This window comes from Myotis daubentonii, chromosome 3 (assembly GCF_963259705.1).
Source record: "Myotis daubentonii chromosome 3, mMyoDau2.1, whole genome shotgun sequence".
NCBI classification, from domain to species: domain Eukaryota; kingdom Metazoa; phylum Chordata; class Mammalia; order Chiroptera; family Vespertilionidae; genus Myotis; species Myotis daubentonii.
The window spans coordinates 198789233-198813269 of record NC_081842.1 but is presented as its reverse complement, the minus strand read 5'-3'; the positions used below and the strand labels follow the sequence as shown (position 1 = coordinate 198813269).

The 24037-nt window shown below is 55.1% G+C and overlaps 1 protein-coding gene across 3 annotated transcripts in view; it reads right to left on the bottom strand.

The window, feature by feature from the left end:
- The window catches only part of TRIM62 (tripartite motif containing 62), a 58857-nt gene extending 35090 nt beyond the window's left edge, over positions 1–23767 (bottom strand). For 2 of the 3 annotated variants that reach the window (XR_009452042.1, XM_059690303.1), the window contains exons 1-5: positions 23665–23767; positions 22723–23172; positions 12995–13090; positions 7969–8225; positions 6865–6980 (exon numbers count right to left, since the gene is read on the bottom strand). Coding sequence is in view for 2 of the 3 variants with exons in the window: in XM_059690303.1 (XP_059546286.1) it covers positions 6865–6980; positions 7969–8225; positions 12995–13090; positions 22723–23130 (877 nt within the window). In the remaining variant the exon portion in view is untranslated. Of the gene's footprint in view, positions 1–6864; positions 6981–7968; positions 8226–12994; positions 13091–22722; positions 23176–23664 lie in introns of all 3 variants that reach the window. The other variant, XM_059690304.1, reaches the window with a different exon arrangement.
- Positions 23768–24037: the final 270 nt, after the last annotated feature.

Here is a 24037-nt window from a genome sequence, read left to right as displayed (position 1 = left end):
CCTCTCCCTGTGTGCCCAGTGCATGGGGAAGATTTCTGGAAAGGCTCCCGCTATGAAGCTGAGCCAGCGTGTGTTATCTTTGGGCAGGCAGCACGGGCTGGCTCACCTGGCTCTGGGCTGGCCACTGGCGGAGCAGCGCTGGCTCTCAGAGTCTCATGAACTCCTGTCTGTTTACTCTCGCCTCCCTGAGGGAGCTGATGCCCAGCGGGAAGAAGGGGAACCGGGAAGCGACCCTCCTGAGCGTGGACGGCCATTGCCAGGCCTGAGCAAGGCACAGGGGAGGGAGGGTGGGGAGAAGGAATCCTGTCACCACTTCCTTGGCTTTCTGGAACTTTCCTTCTCAGTGAAGCAGGGACATGGTTACGCTTGGCTGGAGCACTGCCCCTACGTCAAGCACCTCTGTTGGCTCTGTCCACACACAGAAATAACATGCCTCAGTGATGGCGACTGTCTCCAACGGAGAGCAGCAGACAGCCCTGAACTCCGCTTCCGTTCATACATCCGCTCACAAAGCTGCCCTCTGACATTCCAAGCTCCTTCCAGCGGCTCTGCCAGGAGTGAATTTAGTTTTACATTTTACACTTTTCTTTCCTGTTCTTAGAATTCAGAGGGCTGCATGGGAACAATTAGCCCTGTGGCTAGAGGGGCCAATGGAAATACAACTCTCTATCCAGGGACACTGAAGGGGGGGTGGGGGCCATGAGAAGGAAGACACTGAATCAGAGTATGAATGTGTTACCCTGTCACGACTGTTCACGGTGCAGCCTGTCAGAACCACCAGGTTCCTGCCACTGGAATGGAGGGATTCCCACAGAGGGGTCAGGAGGTGAGAGGTGGAGGGGCTGGAGGAAGTGTGTGTGGTGTGGGGAGGGGGAGCTAGGGAAAGAAGAATGTCATCAGGCACGGATGGGCCACTCCTCCTGGCTGTGGAGGTGGGTCCTATGCAGGTGTCAATTGCTGGGTCAGAGCGGGCACAACGCCAAGGTGTGGGCAGCAGCAGTTCCGAGTGCTCGCAGGAAGCTGGGCCTTATAGCTGAGGTGCCCGGATGATTTGAGGAGACCAGAAGCAGGCAGGAATGGTGGCTCAGGGCAGGAGGGCTCAGCCCCCGACTCTTAAGCCTAGGTAGCATCGCAGGCCAATTCCGGTGCCGCTGAGAATGGGGAGGCCGTTCTAGGAGGCAGCACAGTGCGCTGTCAGTGGTTCTGAGATTGGGCCAACAGAAGGGAAGGGGAGGAGGTCCTGGGCACAGAAGCCCGGGACTGGATGAGGGCAGGGCACACCACTCATTGGCGGGGGAGGCAGAACTAGGGGGCGGAGCCTGATAACAGGGGCCAGGGCCCAACATCTCAGGGGCAGGGCTAGAGCGGGCCCTGGTGTTCTTATGAGGCAGAAGGCGTGGCCTGAGTCTAAGGAGGCTTTTACACCCCAAAGGGTGGGCTGACCACCTCTAGGGCCTCCCACCTCATCATAAACAGAGGGTCCTGTCTTCTGGACCGCCCCCTTGCCCCCTGAGGCCAGGGCTAGCAGGAGTTAACAGCCTTCAGCTCAGAGAGAGACCCCCGCACCTTCTCTCCCTTTAAGAAGACAGGCAATCCCTCCGTCCATCCTTTATCCTCAGGAGAGGTGACCGAGCCAGGGAAACAAGCCCACTCCCCCGGGGTTTACTATCTTAGAGGTCAGAGCGCCTTCCTAGGTCCCAAAACACTGTTTCAGAAAAACAACAAGCAGGCAGCCTGTCTGGTCTCCAGGTAGATTCCCAGTCCACTTTAGCCTCTCGGAGACCTTGAGGCTAAAATGCATTTGGGAAGGAGCATGGACTGTGGAGGCCTCAGGAAATGTCTCTGGGCCATCGTCACCCACTCGCTACCGGGTCCAAGCAGCAGAGAAACCTCACAGTCCAGCGCCACTGCTTGGCAATGAGTGGCGCGTGCCTCTCTGTTCTCAAGGACAGTGTCTTTGGGCCTGCACGGCCCAACAGGACTGGAGACACCATAAGCTCTTGCCTCTGGCTAGGCCTCCCACCCACTCCGGCCCTCAGCTGCACAGTGCTGGCATCTGTAAAGCATTTCACACCTACTAGCTGATGGGAATACCATAGCAGCCCCAGGAACACAACTGACTGTACCCATTTTTCAGAAGAGGAAAGTGAGGCCCTCAAACTTCAGTGGCTTGCTCAAGCTGCTACTTGGGGTGGAAGTAGCATTGGAACATGCGTTAAGGTCTTTTCAAACATGTTCTTTCCTTTATGTGGCCCCAGAAAGCCTGTTCAGTAAGACTGAGAAACCATCTGATGTTCATGACAATAATGACAAGCAGGTATCAAGTGCTAAGTGCTGGCTAGTTCTCACAAAGAAATGATTTTATTTAATTCTCACACCTACCCAGGGAGGATAAGTTATACTTTCCCGATCGACAGATGAAGAAACAGGCCCAGAGAGGGCAGCGATTTGCCCTGGTCACACAGCTAGGTAGGCAGGGAACATGCTGGAACCCAAAATGACTGGATTCAGATAAGCAGGGGCGGAGAGAGCAGGCCAGGAGAGGGAGGTGGTAGGAAAGTAAGGGAGCAGTGTCTGGTGTCCTTGGGACAATGGCCACCTGGCCTGGCTGGGGGAGTGGATGCCTGGGAGCTGGGACAATCAGGCCGGCAGTTGTAGGAAGGTTTCCAATATCAGCTGAGGGGTGGGATGGGGGAGGGGGGGTGTTAGTAGAGAGTGGAAGTTCCAGAGCAGGGGTGAGGGGATGCGGAGGAGTGACAGGTGCTACATAAAGTTCTCAGATGAGCCAACAGGGAGCTTGAGCTGCCAGGGGGGCGTACAGGAAGCTGCTGGAATCCACGGGCTAGGTCCCTGGGGGTGCCTGCCCCTCCCATCTGGACATAAAGGGCCTTGGTGCTGGCAGAGGAGCCAGAGTGACTTCACAGGCCCTACAGACAAAGGAAGGCCACTGTTCTCTGAACGCCCCAGGGGCCTCTGTCCTTGGCAGGATGTTGGGGCACATGTTCCTCTGCTCCCTCAGCCCCTCTCCTTACGGGCAGTGGTTCTCGCTGGGGCGCTCTGCCTCGCAGGGGACCTTGGACAGACGGAGACATTTCTGGTTACCACAACTGGGGGGGTAGGGGCGGGGCGGGGGGCGGCATCTAATTGTGTAGACACTAGGGTGCTGCTAAACATCCTACCATGCACAGGACAGCCCCCCTACAACAAGGAATTATCCAGCCCCAGGATCAAGTGCTGGGGTTGAGAAACCCTGACCGGGGGCAAGCAGGGAGTTCCCACAGCCACGTAATCTCTGGCGAGGGAGTGCGGACAGGAGCACTAGCATCCCTACTTTACGGGGGAAGAAACAGGCTCAAAGGAGGAAGGAGCTTGTCCAAGAATGTGTGGCAAGTTCCTTCAGTTAGCAAACGTCTGAGTGCCTACTTTATGCCAGATACCATTCTAACTGCAGAACTGAGATTGGGACTGGGACTCGTTTTTTAAATTCATTCATCAATAGACATTTACTCTGCTGGCTGCTGGGGATCTGTAGTGGTGAATTAGACCCAGCTCTGGACCCGTGGGAGCTCACAGTCTAGTGAGAGACAGACACACATTCATGGACAAAACAGTGAGGCCAGGGATCCCACGGCTACCCGGAGAAATGCAGGAGGGCTTCCCAGAGGAGGCATTATAAACTAAGATGTGAAGGAGGTGGGAGTTAGCCATCAAAGACGGAGGCTTCCATAGAGGGTTGTAGGCGAGGGAGCAGCATGGGTGAAAGTATGGAGGAGGGAGAATATAGTCCAGAGGGCCTTGTCAGGCTGAGATGCCCGGGTTGCCTCTGTGAGCTGTGACAGGGACCCAGCAGGTGGCGGCTGAGGCCATCTGCCTGAGGGGCTTCCCTGGGTCAGTGGCTGGGGAGGGAACAAGACCCTCGGACGTGCTTCTTGCCTCCTTGTGTTACGCTGCTTCATCCATGAGCGGCCCTGACCCTGCTGGGTCCCACTGCGGAGGTCCCTCCAGGGGTAGGAGCACAGAGACCCCTGCCCAGGAGGATAATCCAGAGTCCCAGCCAGACTGCTGGAAAATGGGCCCTGCCCCCAACTACCGCCCCTTTGTGAATGAGGGCCCAGAGCACTAGGAGGTGGCCCGTTCCTTCTGTGAAATCTGTAATCATGTATCAGATGAGTCACCTTCAGTTACCTACAGGGGAGCCCTGCCTCTGCCTGGCATTCGTACGCTCAAGGCTTGGCCTCAGCCCCTCTCCGTCCCTACCCAGAAGGCCCAACTGTGAGCATCCTTGGACCACCCACCGCCTTTGCCATTCAGTTCAACGCCAGGGATTGTCTGGAGGCACCTCCAGGCCCCACCCTCCCCTCGGTGGCAGAGCCCTCAGCTTTTAGCGCTCAGTTCAAACATTATCTGTTCAGTGATGTTCAGCATGTCCTGGCTCCGCCCCTGTTCTATCCAGAGCCTCCTAGCGCCCCCTCTGGGCTCCCACAGCCCCGAGGAAGTCCCTGGTCATACACAGTCCTTGTCTTGCTGGACTGTCAGAGTCTATTTGCCCATTTATCTCCCCTGCCCCCTGAGAGTGCCTCAAGGGACTTCCAATGTGAGTAGCTCAGAAGAATGGATCCAGCAGGTGGAAAGGCTGTGTGACCGTGGGAAATCAGTGAGCCTCTCTGAGCCTCAGTCTCCCCGCAGCCTTCCTGGGCTGGTCTGAGGCCAGAGAATAGCTGGTTAGCTTAGTGGGTAAGGACACAGGCTCCGGGGTCTGACAGCTACGGGATTTAAATCCTGGCTGGACCATTGATAGGCTGTGACCATGGATAAGTTCCTGGTAGCTCTATGCCTCAGTTACCTCATCTGAAAAAGTGAGGAGTGCCTGCTCCCCGGGGAGAATCCCCCTCTGTATTCTTGTCTTGCCTCTAAAGGACCTCAGATCTGACTCAGGAGCACACAGGCTCCCTGCTGCCGAAAGGCTGGGATCTGCTGCCCTTGCAGGTTGTGTGATTTCGGGAAGGCATCGATCTCCCAGCCCCAGGTCCACTAACTCTACTAGAGAACTGCTCAGACCCTCCTCTCTCAGCAAGCCCCCCATTACCTCCTCTTGCCCCTCCTCAGCCCTGGTGACGACCTCGCTTCTTACCTCGCTGGGAAAGGCGAAGCCACCAGCAGAGACTTCCCACAAGGTCCCTGCCCCTCTGCTCGGTGCCCATTATTCTACGTCTCTGGGCTCCCAGCAGATCCCGCTCCTCGGCTGTCCCTCCAGCAACTCTCGCTCCTTCATCTTCAATTCCGCCTTCCTCTCCTGGGTCCTTCCCATCATCCCACACGCCTGCTGTTGTCTCTTCTGTCTTAAACAAACAGCTGCCGCCACACTCTCCCCTTCCGTCAAATGAAACTCCTTGAAAGCATTGTCTCCACACGCTGCCTCCACTTGCTCTCCCCACTTCTCTCTGGGATGATTTCCAATCAGGCTTTTGACCCTCCTGCGCCACCAAAACAGCTCTTGGTAAAGTCAGCAAAGCCCTCCATGCTGCTAGATGGGAGGACCGTTTGGGATCTCTCACACGTGGCGTAGCAGCCTTTGCCACCACCGGCCACTCTCCTCCTGGACCCACTTTCTCCACTTGGCCTCCAGGACATGCCTGGGTTCCCTCCTTCTGCTCTGGCAGCTCCTTCTCCGTCTCCTTGGCTGGGTCCGCCTCCTGTCCCCGCCTGCCCCAAAGCTCCAAATGTTAACGTGGTCCTTCCTCTCTCTCTTCCATCTACCCTCACTTCCTAGGTGATCTCATCCGGGCTCATTCAATACTGCCCACATGCCCAGGATGCGGCCCTGACCTTTCTCCTGGTCCCAACTGCCTTCTCCATGTCAGTACTGAGACATCTGATTGGCTTTGCAGACCTCGTGCCCACAAGTCCATCCTTCCGATCACCTCTTCCCAAATCACTGCAGGTTCCTTGTCTTCCTTCTCTCACACGTGAGATCCAATCCATTAGCAAATCCTATTGGCAATCCCCTCAAAGTATATCCTAAATCCGATCACCCCTCACCACCTCCACTGTCAGCTTCCTGCCCCAAATTCTCACACTGGCCTATGGGCCCTCAGGGTCTGGCCACGGCTCTATCCCTGACCTCCTCACCTCAGCTTCCCTTCTCACTCATTCCCTTCCAGCCACACCAGCCCCATGACTGCTCTCCCAACATGCTCTGGCCTCAGGGCCTTTGCTCCTGCTATTCCTGAGCCAGGAACATTCTTTCCTTGGATGAGGCCATGGCTCACTCTCCTTCCTTCAGGTCTTTACTCACATGCCTCCTTCTCAGTGTGTTCCCCTAACTGGACCCCCTATCTAAAATCTCTGTTCTACCTCAGCACCCCGAGCCCCCTTCCTTGTCCTTTATCATTATTTAATAAACTATGCATTTTTCCTATTTACCTTTGTATCTTCCTCTCTCACACCCTCGGATGTGAGATCCATGAGGGCAGGGATTTTTGCCTGTTTTGCTCACTGCTATATCTCTAGCACCTAGAATAGTGCCTGGTGTGAGGTAGGTGCTTTATACTATATACTGTACTTACAGAGTGAATGAGTGACCTGCCAGGGCCTCACTCTCTTCATCTGGAGAATGGGTATACTAATAAAACCTACCTCCTGGGGTTGTATGAGGATTCTTTGAGCCAAGTGATTGTGTAGGTGCCCAGCAAAGGCTCTGGAACATAGTAGGTGTTCAGCAAGGTGCTCTTTTCATCCCTTGGCCCTGCCCCCTTCCTGTGTTTAGAAAAGGGGGCTGGGCTGGGATGTGCTCAAGAGGCCTCAGTCCATGATAATCCTTGCCTCTTCCTGGACTCTCTTGTCGAGAGGCAGGCAGGGCCTTACCTGGGTGGATATCCTGGAACAGGGACTTCCAGATGGTGTACTGCAGGGGGCCTGTGTACTTGGAGGTTGGAAAGTCTTCATATGTCAGATTAGTCTCATGGATTTTCCCTTTGAGCCTGGAAGGAGAGCAGGAGAGTAGGTCGCATTGGGGGCTGGATTCCTGTCCCAACACTGGCCACCTTCAGGGTAGCTGACACAGGGTGAGGGCATGTGTGTGAAGTAGCCGGACCCACATTCAAGTGCCTGCTTGTACCGCTTCCTACCTCTCTAGCTATCAGCCTCAGTTTCCTCCTTTTTAGAAAGGGTACTTACTATAAGGCATCTGCCTTCTTGGTTGGAAGGATTACGTGGCATAACATATATAAAATGCTCTGCACAGTGCTTGGCTCATGGTCAACACCAAATACATGATGTTAACTATCAGTATTGATCATCAACAGACCAATAATTAAGTGTTATTATTTTAAAGGTGGCGAGGGACCAGAGAGACCAGGGGTTGAATCCCGGCTTTCCCACATACTAATGAGGAGCCTTAGCCACCTGATCCAGCTTCTCAGTGCCTCAGTTTCTACGTGTGTGAAATGGGGATGATAGTGGTAACTACTTTCAAGGAGGCTATTCATTATATATAATATTCATGTTATTATAAATCACATAAATCTGTAACGTAACAAACATAACACAACTAATATACTATATGTGTCTATGTAAATACATAAAGCTTTTAGCACAGACTCTGGCATACAACAGATGTCCTATACATGAGCCGTAACCGGTTTGGCTCAGTGGATAGAGCGTCGGCCTGCGGACTGAAAGGTCCCAGGTTCGATTCCGGTCAAGGGCATGTACCTTGGTTGCAGGCACATCCCCAGTGGGGGGTGTGCAGGAGGCAGCTGGTCGATGTTTCTCTCTCATCGATGTTTCTGACTCTCTACCCCTCTCTCTTCCTCTCTGTAAAAAAATCAATAAAATATATTTAAAAAAAAAAAGATTTGAATGAATGAATTCTCTGTTAACCACCCCCTCTGTCTCCATTCCTGCCACCTCGCATGGGCTAAGTAGGGTGTACCCATCTCAGGAAGGTCCCTGATAGGCGGCACTTGCCTCTCGGACAGTGAGGCCACCCCGGCCAGGAAGGTGTGTCTGTCGGTTTCGGCCAGCCGCTCCTGCAGGATCTGGGCCCCCTCCTGCACCTTGCGCAGCTGCTGGCTGTAGCGCTGGACTTTCTGCTCAATGTCGGTCAGTGTGCGCGCGGTGTCGGCCTCCAGCTCCTCCAGCATGGCCTTCTGCCGCTCCCGCAGCAGCCGGTGCAGCCGCTCGAAGGCCTCGCCAATAGTGGTCCGCAGGCTTTTGGTGGAAGACTGGGGGACAGTCATCAGGGGTTAGGTTAGGGAGAGCAGGTGGAGTGACCCCTGGATGAGAGGGGGAAACCGAGAGCCTTGGCATGCAGAGAGGAAGGGAGGGAAGGGGCACACTTGGGGCGAGAAGGGCACATGCAGAAGCACGTGGTATGAAATGACTGGCATGGCCAGGCACAGCACATGGCTCTGTACGCCCGGTTAGGAAACTAATGAGACAGTCCAGGTAAGACAATGAGGATCAGCAAAGGGACATGGCTTGAAAGACATTTAGGGTGTCGAAGACGTCTGTGACTGACCGGCTGGATGTAGGCGAGAAAGGTGTGAGGGTGATACCCAGATTTTGGGCTTAGGGTCAGAGGGATGAGAAGCTGGGAGATGGGTGGGAAGAAAGCTGGGGTGGGGGCGGGGTAAGGAAAAGATGTCGAGTTCAATCTGTGACGTCTTTGTTTTTGAGAAAAATCACTCATGGGCTCAAGCAAAATGACAAAGAGGTGACATATCAGAAGCTTTATAAACTGCAATGTGCTGTGCAAACCTTGGTGGTCACTCACCCTGTCCTGCCACCCCTGAGGCCAAGGAATAAGAGCGGGAGGTTAAGGCCGTTATCAGAGGAGGCAAGCATGCGCTTCAGCGGTTCTCTCTGCCCCCACAGGCATGCCAGACCCAGGAGGGGGCTGAGTGGTGTAGGGCACAGGCTTTTGTGCCCACAGTGTGGGTGAGGATCCTAGCTCTGGGTCTTGAGTATGGCAACCTCAGTTGCCTGATATCCATGAACTTTAGCCTTCTTATCTGTGAAAAGGGTAAACTACATTGCAGGGCGATGGTGAAGACTGAATGAGGGGGATGTTCACCAAATGCATGACATTGTTCGAGGTGCAGAGAAAGAGCCTGGTCATTAAAAAGGCATCAGTTCTGACAGACACATCCTAGAAGTTCTCCACTGAGAGCCGGCTTCTGAGCTGCAGCCTGAAGAATGAGCCGATGTCAATTGCGGGTGAGGAGAACGGGAAGAGGGAACAGCGCGAGTCAGGATGACACACACCGGGCACAGAAGTGTGGCCGGGCTGCAGCAGTGTGTGGGGCCTGCCTCTGCGATTTTACTTTGTGGGATTCTGGCTGGGAGTTCACAGAGTCAGGGACCCTGCTGGGTACAGTGCCCAGGGCTCTGTGGGAGGCTCCACAAAGGCTCAATTAGGGCCAGTTCCCGCCCTGTCTCAGCTGCAGAAAGAGCTGCTGGCAGTGGGCCAGCCTCCCTGCGCATGCCCACCCGGAGCGCCAGGCAGACAAAGGGGTGGAGGGGAGGCTGGGGACGAACAGCTGAGCGCCTGTGGCCTCCCCGAGCCCCCCCCGCCCCCCCCCCGCCCCCCGCCCAGGGAGGGCAGAGGCTTCTGCAGAGGCAGGTCACGATAGGGAAATGGGGCCTGCCCTTCCTGCACCATCTTCCACGGCCCCCAAAGGTCCCCAAATTCCAGGGCCACCCCTTCCAGTTCCTCCTCAACCAGCTGCAGCAGCATTTGGCCCACAGGCCACCCTCTACTAATTGAAAGTTCTGGTTTGCCTCCCACCTCTGTGGCTGCTCCCTCTCTGCCACCCATGTTCCTTAGGGCGTGTGCAGGCCAGCTCCCCCCATTCTCATCCTCCATCCTCTCCGGCTCTCGCTGCTTTGAGACGGCTCCCACGTCCTTATTGGTGGCCTTGCATGACTCCTGTTCATTTTCCCACCTGCCTCCTCCACACACACCCCAGGATCCCACAGGCCCTCCAACTCATTCGGTCCAAAGTCAGCTCTGTGTCTTGGCCAACAAACTCGCTGCCGGCGTGATCCTTCCCATGTGTAAACTGGGTCACAGCCCATCCTGCATTTAAGAGCCTGTCTAGGCTCCTTGAGGACTAGTGAAATGCTACATTCCTTAGCCTGGCATTCAGAGCCCTCAGTTCATCCCAGCTTACCTTCTAGTGCCTTTGCACCGCAATTCCACCTGCCTGGAATGGATACCCCAACAGATAGCTTATTCAACTGGCAAACTCCTACTCATCCTACAAGACCCAGCTATCTCGTCTGCGACACCTTCCTTAACTTTTCAGGCAGTGAGTTAAACGTTCCCAGAGCATTTTGTAAATACTTTTTAACACACTGTCCCACATTTTATGTGGCTCCCAGCTATTAGATCAATCCCTCACCCCATGGGAATGATGTCTTCCTCACCTCTTTCCTCCTCCGCCTCCAACCCCCGTGTCCATCCCAGGGCCTGACACAAGGCTGGTGCAGTCAGGACCTGCCTCAGAGATGAAGAAGGGAAGGGTCTTGCCCAAGATTTCTCTACAAAGGTGGGTGCAGACCCCATCTTATTTCTAGAGTGGGAGCCCAGTGATCCCAGGACAGAAGAGGATGTGTAGGGGAAGTGGGAGAGGCAAGGAGAAGGCAGCTCAGAAGTGGAACATCAGAGTGACAGCCACCCCAGGAGACCCAAATATGTTTCCTGACCTACCTGGCTTGCTGGCCACAAAGCCGGGGATCTTGCTGAGGACACCCCAGCATGAGGCTGGAATATGCACTAGTCTCTGACGTAATTGGACAGCGAGCTCCTGATTGGCCACTTCCTAGTTCTGGGGCTCAGGTCAGTCTGCCAACCACTCTGAGTCTCAGTTTCCTTGCTGATAAAATGGAGATACCTCGAGAGGTATTTCCACCACACACACACTTATTTGTTTTACAGTTATTAACTGCATGGGAGGCACTGTGCTAGGTCTGAGAGTCCTGCTGTCATGGAGGTGACATTCTGTGAGGCTCAGTGAGACAACGAATAGGAAACAATTTCCAGTGGAGAAAGGTTTAGCTTAACTGGTATGTCCCGGTTACTATAGTTCTTTCTATGGCAGAGCCAGCCCTGCCTCCCCCCCAATCCCTTTGGTGCAGGGGCTGGGAAAGCAGCCCCCACCCCAGCCCACCACATCCCTGGGAACACACTGGGGCTTGGAGCAGCTGGGGCCGTTTCAGGAAAACACTCTGCCAAGAATGCATCACCCGGTCAGGGCCGCCCAAGGAAAACACTGGGCCTGTGGAGAGAGGTCAGACAGACCCTCAGGCTGGGCCGCTGCAGGGGCAGGCGCCGCAGGAAAGCCGAGTCAGGCACCAGGTGAAATATGACCTCCACAGCATCCATAGGCATTTCTTGTATAAACACCCCAGTCCAGACAGGAAGCAGGGCTGGGGGAACTGGAGGGTAGGTGGCCCCCCAGGACCTCCCAGAGGTAGACAGATGGACAGGAAATCAGGGGAGGAAGAGGTCAGTGGAGAAAAACAATGAGGGAAGGGGGGAGGAAAGAAGAGAATGCTGGGGAGAAGGAACAGACCATATTCCCCCACATCCAGGTAGAAGCTTCCATTGGCTTCTCTTTTTCTGAGAAGCGTATAATCACCAGGCAGGTGGGGAAACAGGCTGTGAGAAGCAAACAGGCCAGAGTTCTGTGCCTGTTTCTCATCCGTTGCTAGCAGAGGGTCCTGCCCAGAGGCCCTCTGGAATGTTCTCTCAAGAAATGTCTGAAACCCCACAGCAGGTTGCCAAGATGGGGCACAGATCTGGATCTCCAAGGGCCTCTTGGGGCCCCAGAGTGACCCCCAGGGTGACCGACAGCCTGAGGCCCAGAGCATTCCTTAGGCTCTGCTCCAGCTGCTGCTGGCAGTGAAGTCATACAGCGAGCAGTTAGTGGTGCCTCAGAATTCACAGCCCTCCTCTCAGGCCAAGAGAAAGGCTTTTCTTTTTTAATCACTGTGGCCAGAGACAGGAGGGGTTGGCTCTATTTTTCAGTCCATGATCCCAGGCCTGAGTTTGAGAGGGGAGATGATATCAGGGCTGGCCCACAAATCACCAGGAGCCTTCTAGGGAGGATGCTCAGGGCTGGCTCCTCAGTCAATCGGCGTGGTTAACACGTAGGGGGAAAGACCCCCGCAGGGAGCCACGGAGGGGGCGGTTCCTGGGGGGGCGGTCTCTGGTCCAGTGGTTCGCAACCTTCCTAATGCCGGAACCCTTTAATACAGTTCCTCATGTTGTGGTGACCCCCAACCATAAAATTATTTTCGTTGCTAATTCATAACTGTAATTTTGCTACTGTTATGAATCGTAATGTAAATATCTGATATGCAGGATGTATTTTCATTGTTACAAATTGAACATAATTAAAGTATAGTGATTAATCACAAAAACAATATGTAATTATATATTCAATATGTGTTTTCCGATGGTCTTAGGCGACCCCTGTGAAAGGGTCGTTCGACCCCCAGGTTGAGAACCACTGCTCTGGTCCCATCTCAACTTCCACCCAAACCAGGAAGGGAGAAACGGATCCACCCTTAATCCAAGCACTAACCCAAACGCTTGCTCTCAGTTACCCTGCAGGAAGTCCCACTCCATTTACCTTTGCTGAAGCCTCAACCTCGGCTCCCCCTCCACAGCCCCGCCCCTCCACGTGGAGTTCGGCCCCTCGAAGCCCCGCCCCTCACGTGGAGTTCAGCCCCTCGAAGCCCCGCCCCTCACGTGGAGTTCGGCCCCTCGAAGCCCCGCCCCTCCACGTGGAGTTCAGCCCCTCGAAGCCCCGCCCCTCACGTGGAGTTCAGCCCCTCGAAGCCCCGCCCCTCACGTGGAGTTCAGCCCCTCGAAGCCCCGCCCCCAGAGCAGGGCCGAGTCTCCGCCCCTCACTTCCCCGCTGGCCCCGCCCCCGCTGGCCCCGCCCCGCCCGGCCAGTCACCTCCGGGGCCAGGCCCGGCTCACCTTGGTCTCTGCCAGCTGCCGCTTGAGCAGCTGCAGCGCCTCCGTGTGCTCCCGCTCGCTGTCCTGAAGGGCCTGAAGCTGCTCCTTCAGCTCCCTCTGGAAATAAAAGGCCCCAATTTACAGCGCCTGCCAGCTCCTGTGATGTGAACACTCCCCCCAAAGCCGGTTTCAAGCTATCAATGTGAGGTCAGAGGACACAGGGCTTCGAAGGTTTGCACAGTCCCAGCACACCACTGCCCGGGGTCCTTTCCCACACACGTGCTTCGTCCGTGGAGGAGAAACACACCCTCATCTAATTTCAGCTCCTTTAGTCGGGTCTGTATTGCTAACAGCTGAAAGTCATTCCTAAAGGATTCCTGTGCGAGAGTCGTTGGAGCAGATGGACTAGCTCTCTCCGTGGAGATGCTTGGGCCCTACCCTGGAGACTTGAAGGAACCCTGCCCATCGGCTCTTCAGGCTCTCCCTAACCGCCGTGGGTCTGTCCAACTCGGGACAGGGTCTGGCAGACACACAGACGCCTGAGGAGGTGGGCCAAGAGCTACAAGCCTCCCCCTTGGTGGTCCTCGTGGGCCCACCAATGTCCCAGCCACCCAGGCAGCTCTTTAGGGTTTCTGAAAAAACTGCCCTGGAGGTATGTTCTGCACATTGCTCAGGACACCCGAGGGGCTCGGACAACTTCCTTCCTGTTTTTGGGGCTGGAACAGGGACAGCCGGCCTGCCCCTTCCTCTTGGACCCCGGGAGCAATGGAACCCTCATTCCTCCACTCCACGAACACGTGCTGAGGCCTTCTTGGGCCCCACAGGGAGTGCGATGAGGGGCCAGTTTCAGTCCATGATGCCTCAGGAGGGGTGCGGATGAGTTGGGAGGAAGGTAGGAACACAGACATGGATGTTTCTCTCTCTCTCCTTCTCTTCCACTCTCTCTAAAAATAAATGGAAAAATAGCCTCAGGTGAGGATTTTAAAAAAAGTTACCTGTCAATCTCCCCTACAAGATTGTGGGCTCTCAAGGGAGGGACTGTGTCTGATAGATGTTCCCATTCTCAGTACCTAGGACAGGGCCAGGCAAAGGTGCCTGGTATGAATCTGCCCTGGGAAGAGGCTGGGCAGGTCAGACCTCTGAAAGGGGGGAGGGGAGAGCTCTGGCGACCGCCCCCACCCCCCCTTCCCACATGCCTCCTTCCAGGCCTGGTTAGGATGCTGGCTCTGCTACACACTAACTGTGTGCCCCAGTCCCTCATCTATGAAATGGGGAGAATAATACTTCTAGGGTTGGGTAAAATGAGATAATGAGTAAGAAGTGTTTAGCCTCACAGGAAATCGCAAGGCAGACATGTGTTTTTGTTGTTTCTTTAAAATATGAAGTAATATGTTTATCCAACTGTGTTTCATTAATTCAATTTCTAGTTAAAATATTATAAGAGGGTTAAATAAGGGAAATGTACAGAATTTGTACTGCTGTGAGGACACAGACATAGGGCAGAGCTTGGCATACAGCGTGCTCAGGGGCCGGAGTGGTCACCATGTCCCATGTGAGGCTTCTGGGCCACTTCTCCATGTCCTCACCCCTTGCTGTGTCCAGGTCCCTCCCTGCCTCCTCAGGAAGCCAGAGCAGGAAGGGGTCCCAGGGACCATTTGGCCCAACCCCCTGGACTTTAAGGTCCAAGAAAAGGGACTGAGTGGCCCACAGCCACACGATTGACATAGGAGAACCAACCGGATCCCCAGAAGAGGTCAGACAGGAAACATGAAGCTACTGATAAGCTAAGTGATAGGGCTCATTGGGAGGAAGGACACTGGCAATGCCAGGGCTCGGGACCAGAGGAGCTGGAGGTGGCGTGATTTGGGTTTGAATGTCATAGGCGTCATGTCACCTGATTCTCACAACAAGCTCACGAGGTTAGTGCCTTGTCACCTCCATCTCATAGAGGGGGAGATGGAGGCTCAGAGAGGTCAGGCAGCTGGCCTAAAGTCACACAGCTCGGGAGGGGCTCCGAGTAACTCCAAGTCCATGGTGGACACCCTCGGCTGCTGTCCCCCACTCAGTTCAACGTAGCCATCATGTCTGGTCACCCGTGGTCAGGCTTCGGGCCAGCCACTCGGGGTACAGACACAGTCCTTTCTCTTGAGGAGCCTGCAGTTAGTTGGAGAGGCAGAAACTCACAAGGGAGAACAGAATAAACATGGAGGGACCACCTAGGAACCAATGCAGCTGGCTGCCACCGACTGTGTTTGTGACACTGTCCCTCTACCTCGGTTTCCCAATCTGTGAAGTGCAGCGAACAGCACAGGCTCCGTGGTGTTCAGGATTAGAGGACCTCATTCACGACCTGCCACGATGCCTGGGATGTGCTGTCACTCTTCGCTGTTGTCATTATCGTCATAATAATTACAATCACAGGTGCAATAGGGACTCAGACCTGGGAAGCTTCCAGGAGAGAGTTTATTTCTGATGGATAGACGGGCAGGGTTCCTTCAAACATTCCCATGGAGAGATCTAGTCAGGCAGGGGCACATCTGGCTGTGCAGGAAGTGGGGGGCAGCAGGGGATGGCTGGAGACAAGTATGTGGCAGGGGGTGGAGTCACATGCTGGAAAGGCCATGGGGCTAGCTCAGTGAGGGTGCCGGTGGAGAAGGCTCGAAGGGGGGGCTGGACTCTGCAGGGGTCTGTGGGAGCTGGGGCAGGGCAGGAGGAGGGGACCGGAGGATGCACCCGCAGCGGGCAGAGCCACAGCTCGGCACCCCTTCCTCCTGCAGTGGTGAGGGGTCCGTCAGGGCTGGTACATGGCGTGCACAACTATGCAAATACGTCAGGCGAGAGGCACTGGGGCTTCCGTAGGTTTGGAGAGACTAGGATGGGACAGCAACTGGGGACAGAGAGTCAGGGCTCACCTGTCCTCGAAGCCAGACCCCCCTCCTGAGTGGCCACCCCTCTCCCAGCCCAGGGGACAAAGCTGCCTCAGGAAACCATCTCTCCTTGACTTCAGGGACCCTCTCTGCCCTCTCGCTGATCAGTGCAGCCCAGTGGAGACTACGTGGGCTCTGGCGCCCCAAAAGCCCGGGTTCCAATCCCGCCTGCATTTTGCTCTCAGGGCCCACCTCTCAGGGCCGTATCTGTCAAATGGGGACAAGAGCCACTCTCAGGGCTGTGATGAGGGTTAAACGAGTGGGCTCCTATGAAAGGGCCCAGTGTGGGGCTGGCACATCGTGGGTGCTCAGGGCCTCTCCCCTTCTCTGTGCCCTGGTACTGCTCTCTCTTCCCTTCTCTGCCCCAAGGATGCCAGAAATCTTAATAAGGCAAACTGAACTTGCTTCTCCTTTTCCTTTTCCTCCCAACCTCTCACTGATGCCCAGAACTCCTGATGCTCCTGCTCCTCCCGACAGAACTGAACGTTTGCATTTCCTCTCTGTCTTTGAGCCCCACTCCTCCCTGTCCATTCTGAGCTTCGCTGTCTCTGGCTACCCCTCCCGTCTGCTCCCCCGGCCTCCAGGCTCTCCCCTCAGTCCGCCCTGAGAAGATCAGACCAGGCCACACTCACCTACCCAAACCCATTCCTGGCTCCCCAGCATCTCCAGGATCAAGTCCAAGCCCCTAGTGCTGGGGGATGGTGTATTCACGGTCCTTTTGACCTGGTCAAGCTTCCCTTTCTCGCTTCCCCCCAATATACCTTCCCTTCCAGCCACAGCAAACCACCTGCACATGTGCTCACTTCCATGCCTGTCCCTGGTCAGACTCAGGTAACCCGAGTCCGAGTTCCAGCTTCAGTGACACTCAGTGGTTGTACTAAAGCACGGTTTCTGAGCCTCAGTTTCCTCATTTGAAAAATGGAGTGATGAGGCTCAATTCATAGGGTTGCTGTGAAGACAGAGAGAGGGGCAGAGAACCACGGCAGGGCCAGGGCTCCTGCATTCTCTCCTGGGCCCCACACAGACCTTGGGCTGGGCTGGAGTGTCAACTGAGGAAATTACTTAATGAATCTCTGAACCCAATGGGAACCCACCTCCAAGTCCCCCACCCCCACCCCCACCTCCAGTGTCCAAGCAGATCTCAAGGTCCCAGAGGTAAAGGACGCTGTAAAAACTTCCCTGGATGAGAGTCCATAGAGCTGAGTTCTGGTCTAACCTTGGGCAAGTCCATTTCTCCATCTGGAAAGGGGGGAGAGGGTGGAACTGGATGGCCTCTGAGCTCCCTCCCCCTTCAGGTGCTCCCCGAGGCAGTTAGAATCACGGTGGGGAGGCTGAGTTCTGAGCTGGACAGACCCCAGTCTGAATCCCTCTCTGCCTCCCACTTGCAGTGTGATCTTGGGCAAGTTACGGGGCCTCTCAGCCTCAGGGTCTCCATCGGTGCGGTGGTGCGGAGTCCCACTCGGGAAGCAGGAAAGAATAAAGGGCCGTTGGGAGGATTCAATGCCCGTAACAGCACCTGGCACACACCAAGTGCCTAAGAAGCTTCTTCAGCCGGTGGCGGTGGTAGTGTTTTTAGAGTTGTTATTATTTCGGTTGTGGTCACTCTCCACCAGACCCTTTTCTCTATGTAAAATAAACGTCAACTCCAAGTTTCTATACTGTAGCCTGTGCTTAGCCGAGGTGCCCTGGATGAGCAGGGCATTCCTGGCTGCCCAAAGACACCCGTGAGGAGGGAAGTGGAGAGGCCCACAGCTAGCCCCGGGTTTGACTCACTGCCAGCCTCGCCCCCAGGAGGCTGCTGTTTGCACATCAATCCTGCCCTCTCCTGGGACACAGACAACCTGGCTGCCTCCTGTCCTTCGTATCTGTCATTTTTTTTGGATAGGAAGCAACTCTCTCTCCCTCTTTACACATGAAGTGGACAGTCTCGTTCCTACTTCCATTTCCCAGATTGGGAAGGGTGCAGAGAAGCAGTACCTCCAATTCAGGTGGAGGAAGCAGGATTGGAACCCAGCCCCCCAACCCTGCTCTTTCCCTGTGCGGCTGCCTGGGCATCTCTGGATCGCCACAGTTTTTCAAGGCTCCCATCCAAGGCTGATCCACCGCTGTCTCCCTTGGTATGAAGGAGGCCTTGGGAAAGGCTCCAATGGTTACATGAGGCCTGGAGCCGGTGTTTGAGACTGAATCAGATCCCTTCTTAGGTTAGGAAGCTGAGATGGCCAGAGAGCCGCATACCATGCCTGACCCAGATGCCATCCAGCCACCTGCCCTCGGTGCATCAGCTGGTACAGGTGGCCTGTGCCCTTAGCCTGACCCTGGGCTGAGTACTTGTAATACAAAGATAGGCAGGATCGGGGTGGGGAGGTGGATAGACAACTACCCGGCTCTCAGAAGCAGCTCGGAGGCTATGAGCGGCCCAGTCAGACTGGCTTCAAATCCTGCCCCTGCTGTTTACTTGCTGGCTGACTGAACAAGTCACTGCATTCCTGAGTCTCTATTTCCTTATCTTTAAAAGGAACAAATTACAGAACCCACTGGACAGGGTGTTATGAAGATTAAATGAGGTAATACCAGAAAAGCGCTTAGTACAGCCCCAGGCGTTAGGCTAGAGCTCAGGAAATATTAGCGGAGAAGTCCCAAACCCTGCTGAGATGGGCTCCTCCCTCCCCTTTGTGCCATGATCTAGTGCTCAGCTGTGAAAAAAAAAGCGGGGGGGGGGGGGGCGCGGGGGGAGATGTACACACACACTCACGTGCTTAACAGGTTTCTCTGTGGGGTGGGACTACTGGGAGACTTTAACTTCTACATTATATAGCTCTGTTTATTATGCTAATTCTATAATCAGAAAAAGAATCAAAAGGTATTTCAAAACTGTTGTGTGCTACTCTGTGCCAGGCACAGTATCAGGCACTTTTGACACAGCACCTTTCACCCATGTCATAGATGAGCAGGCCACGTGACCTGACCAAGGACACACAGCTTCTCAATGACAATGCCAGGATCTGAGCCCAGCAGTAGAACCTGGAGAGTCAAAGCAATTCCGCTCAGCAGGTCAGGGAAAGCTTCACAGGGCAGGTGATATTTGAGCTGAGCCTGGAGAGCTGAGTAGGACTTCTTCAGGCCTGGGTTCTCAACCAGGGCTGATTTAGACCCCAGGGGACATGGGATAAAGTATGGAGACATTTTTGGTTGTCACGACTTTGGGGGAAGGGCGCTACTAGCATCTAGAGCAGGGGTTCTCAACCTGTGGGTTGCAACCCCTTTGGGGGTCAAACAACCCTTTCACAGGGGTCGCCTAAGACCATCGGAAAACACATATATAATTACATATTGTTTTTGTGATTAATCACTATGCTTTAATTATGTTCAATTTGTAACAATGAAATTGGGGGTCTCCACAACATGAGGAACTGTATTAAAGGGTCGCGGCATTAGGAAGGTTGAGAACCACTGATCTAGAGAGGCCAGGGATGCTGCGACACATATAATGCACAGGATTGCCTTGTACAACAAAGACTTACCTGGCCCTAAATATCAATAGTGCAGAGTATGATGTAATATCCTAGCGCTGCTATTATTTATTAAGTGCTTACAATGTGCCAAGTGCAGTATTAAGTTCTTGCTAATGTCATCAAATTTAATCCAACCCCATTACTCCACGCTGTCAATGAGGAATGTGAGGCGCAGAGATGATACGTAACTTTCTTAAGGTCACACAACCCGAAAATGGTAAGCGCTGGGTTGGAGCTGCCTGAATACAAAGCCAGACCTCTTAACCTTTCTGCTCTGCTGCCTCCAGGGTGTATAATAAATGTAAAAGCTTCAGACCAACTGCTAGGCGGGGTGTGGGGGTCTCCAGCTGAGCCTACGCCCAGCCTCCTCTGGCTTTGAGGCCCTGGGCAAGATGACTCCCCTCCTGCCGTTCCCCATCTGTCAAGTGAAGGTTGCACCAGCCAATCTCCAAGGCCCTGCCAGCGCTAAGTCTGTTATCTTTATGAGAGGGGCCCAATCCCAGGCTCCGGAAGCCTGCAGCCGGGAAAGGAGGGCTGTGGGGGACAGTTCAGCCTCAGACCCAGGGCATAAAGAGCTCATAAGGAGAGAGATGCAGGTAGGGGTTGGAGTGGCTTGAACCTTACCCAGGAGCTTGCCTCTCTAATGAGGAGGCATGTTTCTCTGCCACCTTCTTGCCAAGCCCAACTAGGCACCAAAGCCAGGCCTCCTGGGGCAAGAGAGGCAAGGCTGGGCACTTCCCCAGCTGGACATGCGAGTTCTCACAGGTAGAAGGAGAAAGAACGGGAGTGCGTGCTGACCAAGCCCCACCACGTGCCAGGCGTCTCTAGCAGGTTCATCACAGGTCAGCCTCATTCAAGTCCTAGTAGGAAAGACACATCCTGACCCCAGTTAACAGATGGGAGCAGCAAGGCTTACATGCAGCGACTTGGCTGAGTTACACAGATAGCGCTGAAGGAAGGTTTGGGACGCCAAGTGCTGTCGCAGGGTGGTACACTAGAAGGTAAGAGAGTGGCAGTCCTGTTTGTCTTGTTGCCCAAGAATGAAAAGTGTTTCAATAACATTTGGAGAAAATATATATTCAATTTCTCCTATATTCCCCAGGACACAGAATGGACCACAAAAAACCCAAACACAGTAATTCTGATTTTTCTGGTTTACTGAAAAAGGAACCACGGGTCAGTGGGCAGAGGCCTCTCCGGCTAGAAAGTCAGACAGGAAGAGGAGGGAGGCGGGGCAGCGGAGGGATCTGGCCCGGGTCAGGCTGTGCTTTCTAGCCGGGATCATCTCTCCTTGTCTGGCAGTGTTTTTGGGTAAGTCACATCCCCTGTCTGAACCTCAGGCTCCACACTTATGTAATAAAGAGGTTGGACAGATGGTTTCAGACAAAATCCCTTCAAACTCCTACAACCTGCACGTAGTCCCGTCAGAGATTCTTTCCTCTTCCCAGACGAGGAGATGCGGCCACCAGTGCTTGGGACAAGGAACTCTGGAGGTCAAGGGCCAATACTAGCCTGTGCAAGCTCCCAGAGCCCCCGACCCTTGCTCTCCATCCTCAAAGAGCCAGACTGGAAGGAAGTCAGTCATGGTTTTGGGATGAAAGGGATGGGGAATGGAGAATGGGGAACATAGGCCATTTCTTCTGGGACCAACGCACATCTCCATGAGCATCTGCAAGTACAGGCTGACTTGTAGGGACTCATGTACACGGATTGGAGGAACCCCCTAAAATATGGGACAAAGTCATTCTTTATCTCCTGCATAAGCCTCTTGAAGGCCAGAGAGCTCACTCCCCCAAGTTGGCCCACTGCATTTTCATAAAATGTTTGAGTTGAAACTCTTCTGCTTCCAAAGGCTCCAGAGTCTGGGCCAGTTCTGGTCAAGGTTGGTCATTCATTCATTCAGCCTTTACTGATATGTACTGTCGGCCAGGCTCTGTGCCAGGCTCTGGGGCCACAGATATGATGAATAAGAGACTGTCCCTGCCCTTGGGGAACTGTGTGCTAGATGGTATGCCAAGGCCAGAGGTGTGAGGCTGCTGGATTTAAATGGTTTAGCTTGAGAAAGAGATTCCAGGCTTCAATACGCTTGGAACCTTTTTATTAAATACAGTAAAATGAGTTTCTTTGCTATTGCCCAACCCTTTAATATGCAAATGTACACCGAGACTCCTCTAAGGGGTGTATAGAGAATATACTATATTTCCCAAATATAGATCATCTGGAACACTTTTTAAAACATCATAGTTATTAACAGAGAACATCAGGGGAAATGCAGCTCTAATGCTGTTTTTTTCCTCTTTTGCAGGGGGGTGGGGGGGGGCCAGTAGAACTCGGGGAAGGCTTACAAAGAGAGAATGTTTGAGCAGGGCCTGGAGAACTGAGTAGGAGTTGGCTAGTGAAGACGGGAAGGTTTAAGGGAGACCATTTACAGTCTCAGGCAGACTGTGCTCAGGTTACCGAGCATGTGCGGTTTCATTTAGTCCGCAAAGGTCCTGATGTGGGTGACAGAGCCAAGGAGGTCATCAGAAGCCCCTGGAGGCTCCTACAGGTCCACACCCTGCCTTCTCAAATCTCACCTACCTCAGGGCCTCACTCTCCGAGTCTTGAGCCTTCCCTCGAGTCCTGTCCTCACTCTCAACCAGAGTGAGGCTCTACTTTGGTCTAAACCCCAAATGGTTCTTACAGTATCTCAACTGGATCCCAGCCTTAACCCCTTACACACCTCAGCCTAGCCCTTGGCACCCAAACCCATTCTCAGCAGTTTGCGGACCCTAACTTACACCCTCTCTCGGATTTAATCCCTACCTGCCCAGTCTGGGTACTGCCCCGTCATCCTGATACACACATGATGGGCCCCACCCCTGCTGCTCAGCTACTCCATATAGTCTTGACCCATCCTTGGAGAGGGTTCCACCCCCTGTCTAGCCCTGACTGTATCCCCATTCCAATCTGTGTCTGTCCCCAACTCTGTCCTGAGCCATTCTATGTGGGCCCATCTCCAGCTCCATGACAACTGACAGTGGCCCTAACCTAACCCAGCTTTGCCTCAGCCCATCCCCATTTGTCCCTCCCTGACTCCACTGGTGCCCTCTCCGCCACCCTGGACTTACCCCAACTTCAATCTATCTCAGGCCCCGCCCCTCACCGCAGCCCCGCCCCGGCCCCGCCCCCACACTAATTCTGATAGGGCCATGACCCTACCGGCGGCCCCGCCCCGTGGCAATTCTGACTTGGCCCCGCCCACGGTCCAGCCCTGGCCCTGCCTCCGGGCCTGCCCAGTCCCCCGCCCGAAGCCCGCCGGGCTGCTCACCTGCAACTCCTCGAAGGCATCGTCGATGCCGGTGACCTGGTGCTGCTCGTGCAGCGCGGGCTCGTCGCAGAAGAAGCACAGCAGCGTGCGGTCCGTGAGGCAGAAGAGCTTGACCTTGTCGTGCGCCTGGCAGGGGCGCGCGGCGCGGCGCGCATTGAGGATGGCGTCCAGCGGGAAGGCGCTGTAGCGCTCCACGATGTTGGCCAGCTTGAGGCTGGGCGCGAACGCGGGCTCGGCGAACGTCCGCCGGCACTCGGGGCAGTCGCGGGCGCCCTGCGCCTCCTGCCTCACCCAGTGCTCGGTGATGCAGCGGCGGCAGAAGTAGTGCTCGCAGCCCAGGCTCACCGGGTCCTGGTAGATGCTCAGGCAGATGGAGCAGAGCAGCTCGTCCTTGAGGCTGCACGCCATGGCGCCAGGGGCGGCGGAGACGGGGGCCGAGCTGCAGGGGGGCTGCTGAGAGAGCGCGGCGTTGAGGGGGGCAGCACCGAAGGATGGGTGCGGGGAGCGGGCAGGGAGGGGAAGGAGTGGGCGCTACGGTCCAGGAGACGGGCAGTGCGAGGAAGGGGTGCGGAGCAGAGACGACCCGAGGTGCAGTTTAGGAAGGTGGTCTCGAGGCAGTGGGTGACCTGGAGCGATGGGTGCTGGAGGGAGTGGGCGTCTGCGGGAAGGGACTCCTGGCCAGAAGGTTCTAGGGGGAGGGGCAGTCCGAAGGAATGGGCGCTGGGAGAAGGGTACCCGGGAGGGGGGCGGAGGCCTTGGGGGGCTGAAATCCCGGGATGGGTGCGATGGGGGAGGGGGAGAAGCTGGGGATAGGGAAATCTGGGGGAGGGAAAAGCCAAACGGAGCCGCACCGCGGCTGTGCCTGGCGGAGGGGAGGAGCGGTGCGAGCACGTACATCAGCCCGATCCCGGCCCCAAGACCCGACCCCGCGCGGATCCTTACCCCAGCCGGCTCCGCGGCCACTGCTCTGGTCCCAGCGCAGCCTCTCAACCCGGAACCAGCCGAGCCGGAGCGGCCGGCACCCGAGACTCCCTCCCCGCCCCCGCGGGCGGGACCCAAGTGACTCCGCCCTCGCGGCGGGCGGGGGAGAGAAGGGGCGGGGCCCAGCCTGCAGCCCGCGGACCCCCTCCCTGCCCCCACCATTCTCCTGCTCCTGAACCCAGCTGTTCTTCAGGGTTTGCACTTGGAACAACACCCAGGTCTTGCTTAGGGTCCCTGCGGTGCGAGGACAGCTAATGTGAGAGCCTAACGAATAAAAGAGGAACATCATTTTGGTCATCAACTTAAAGACTTGGGAGAAATAATATGTATGTTA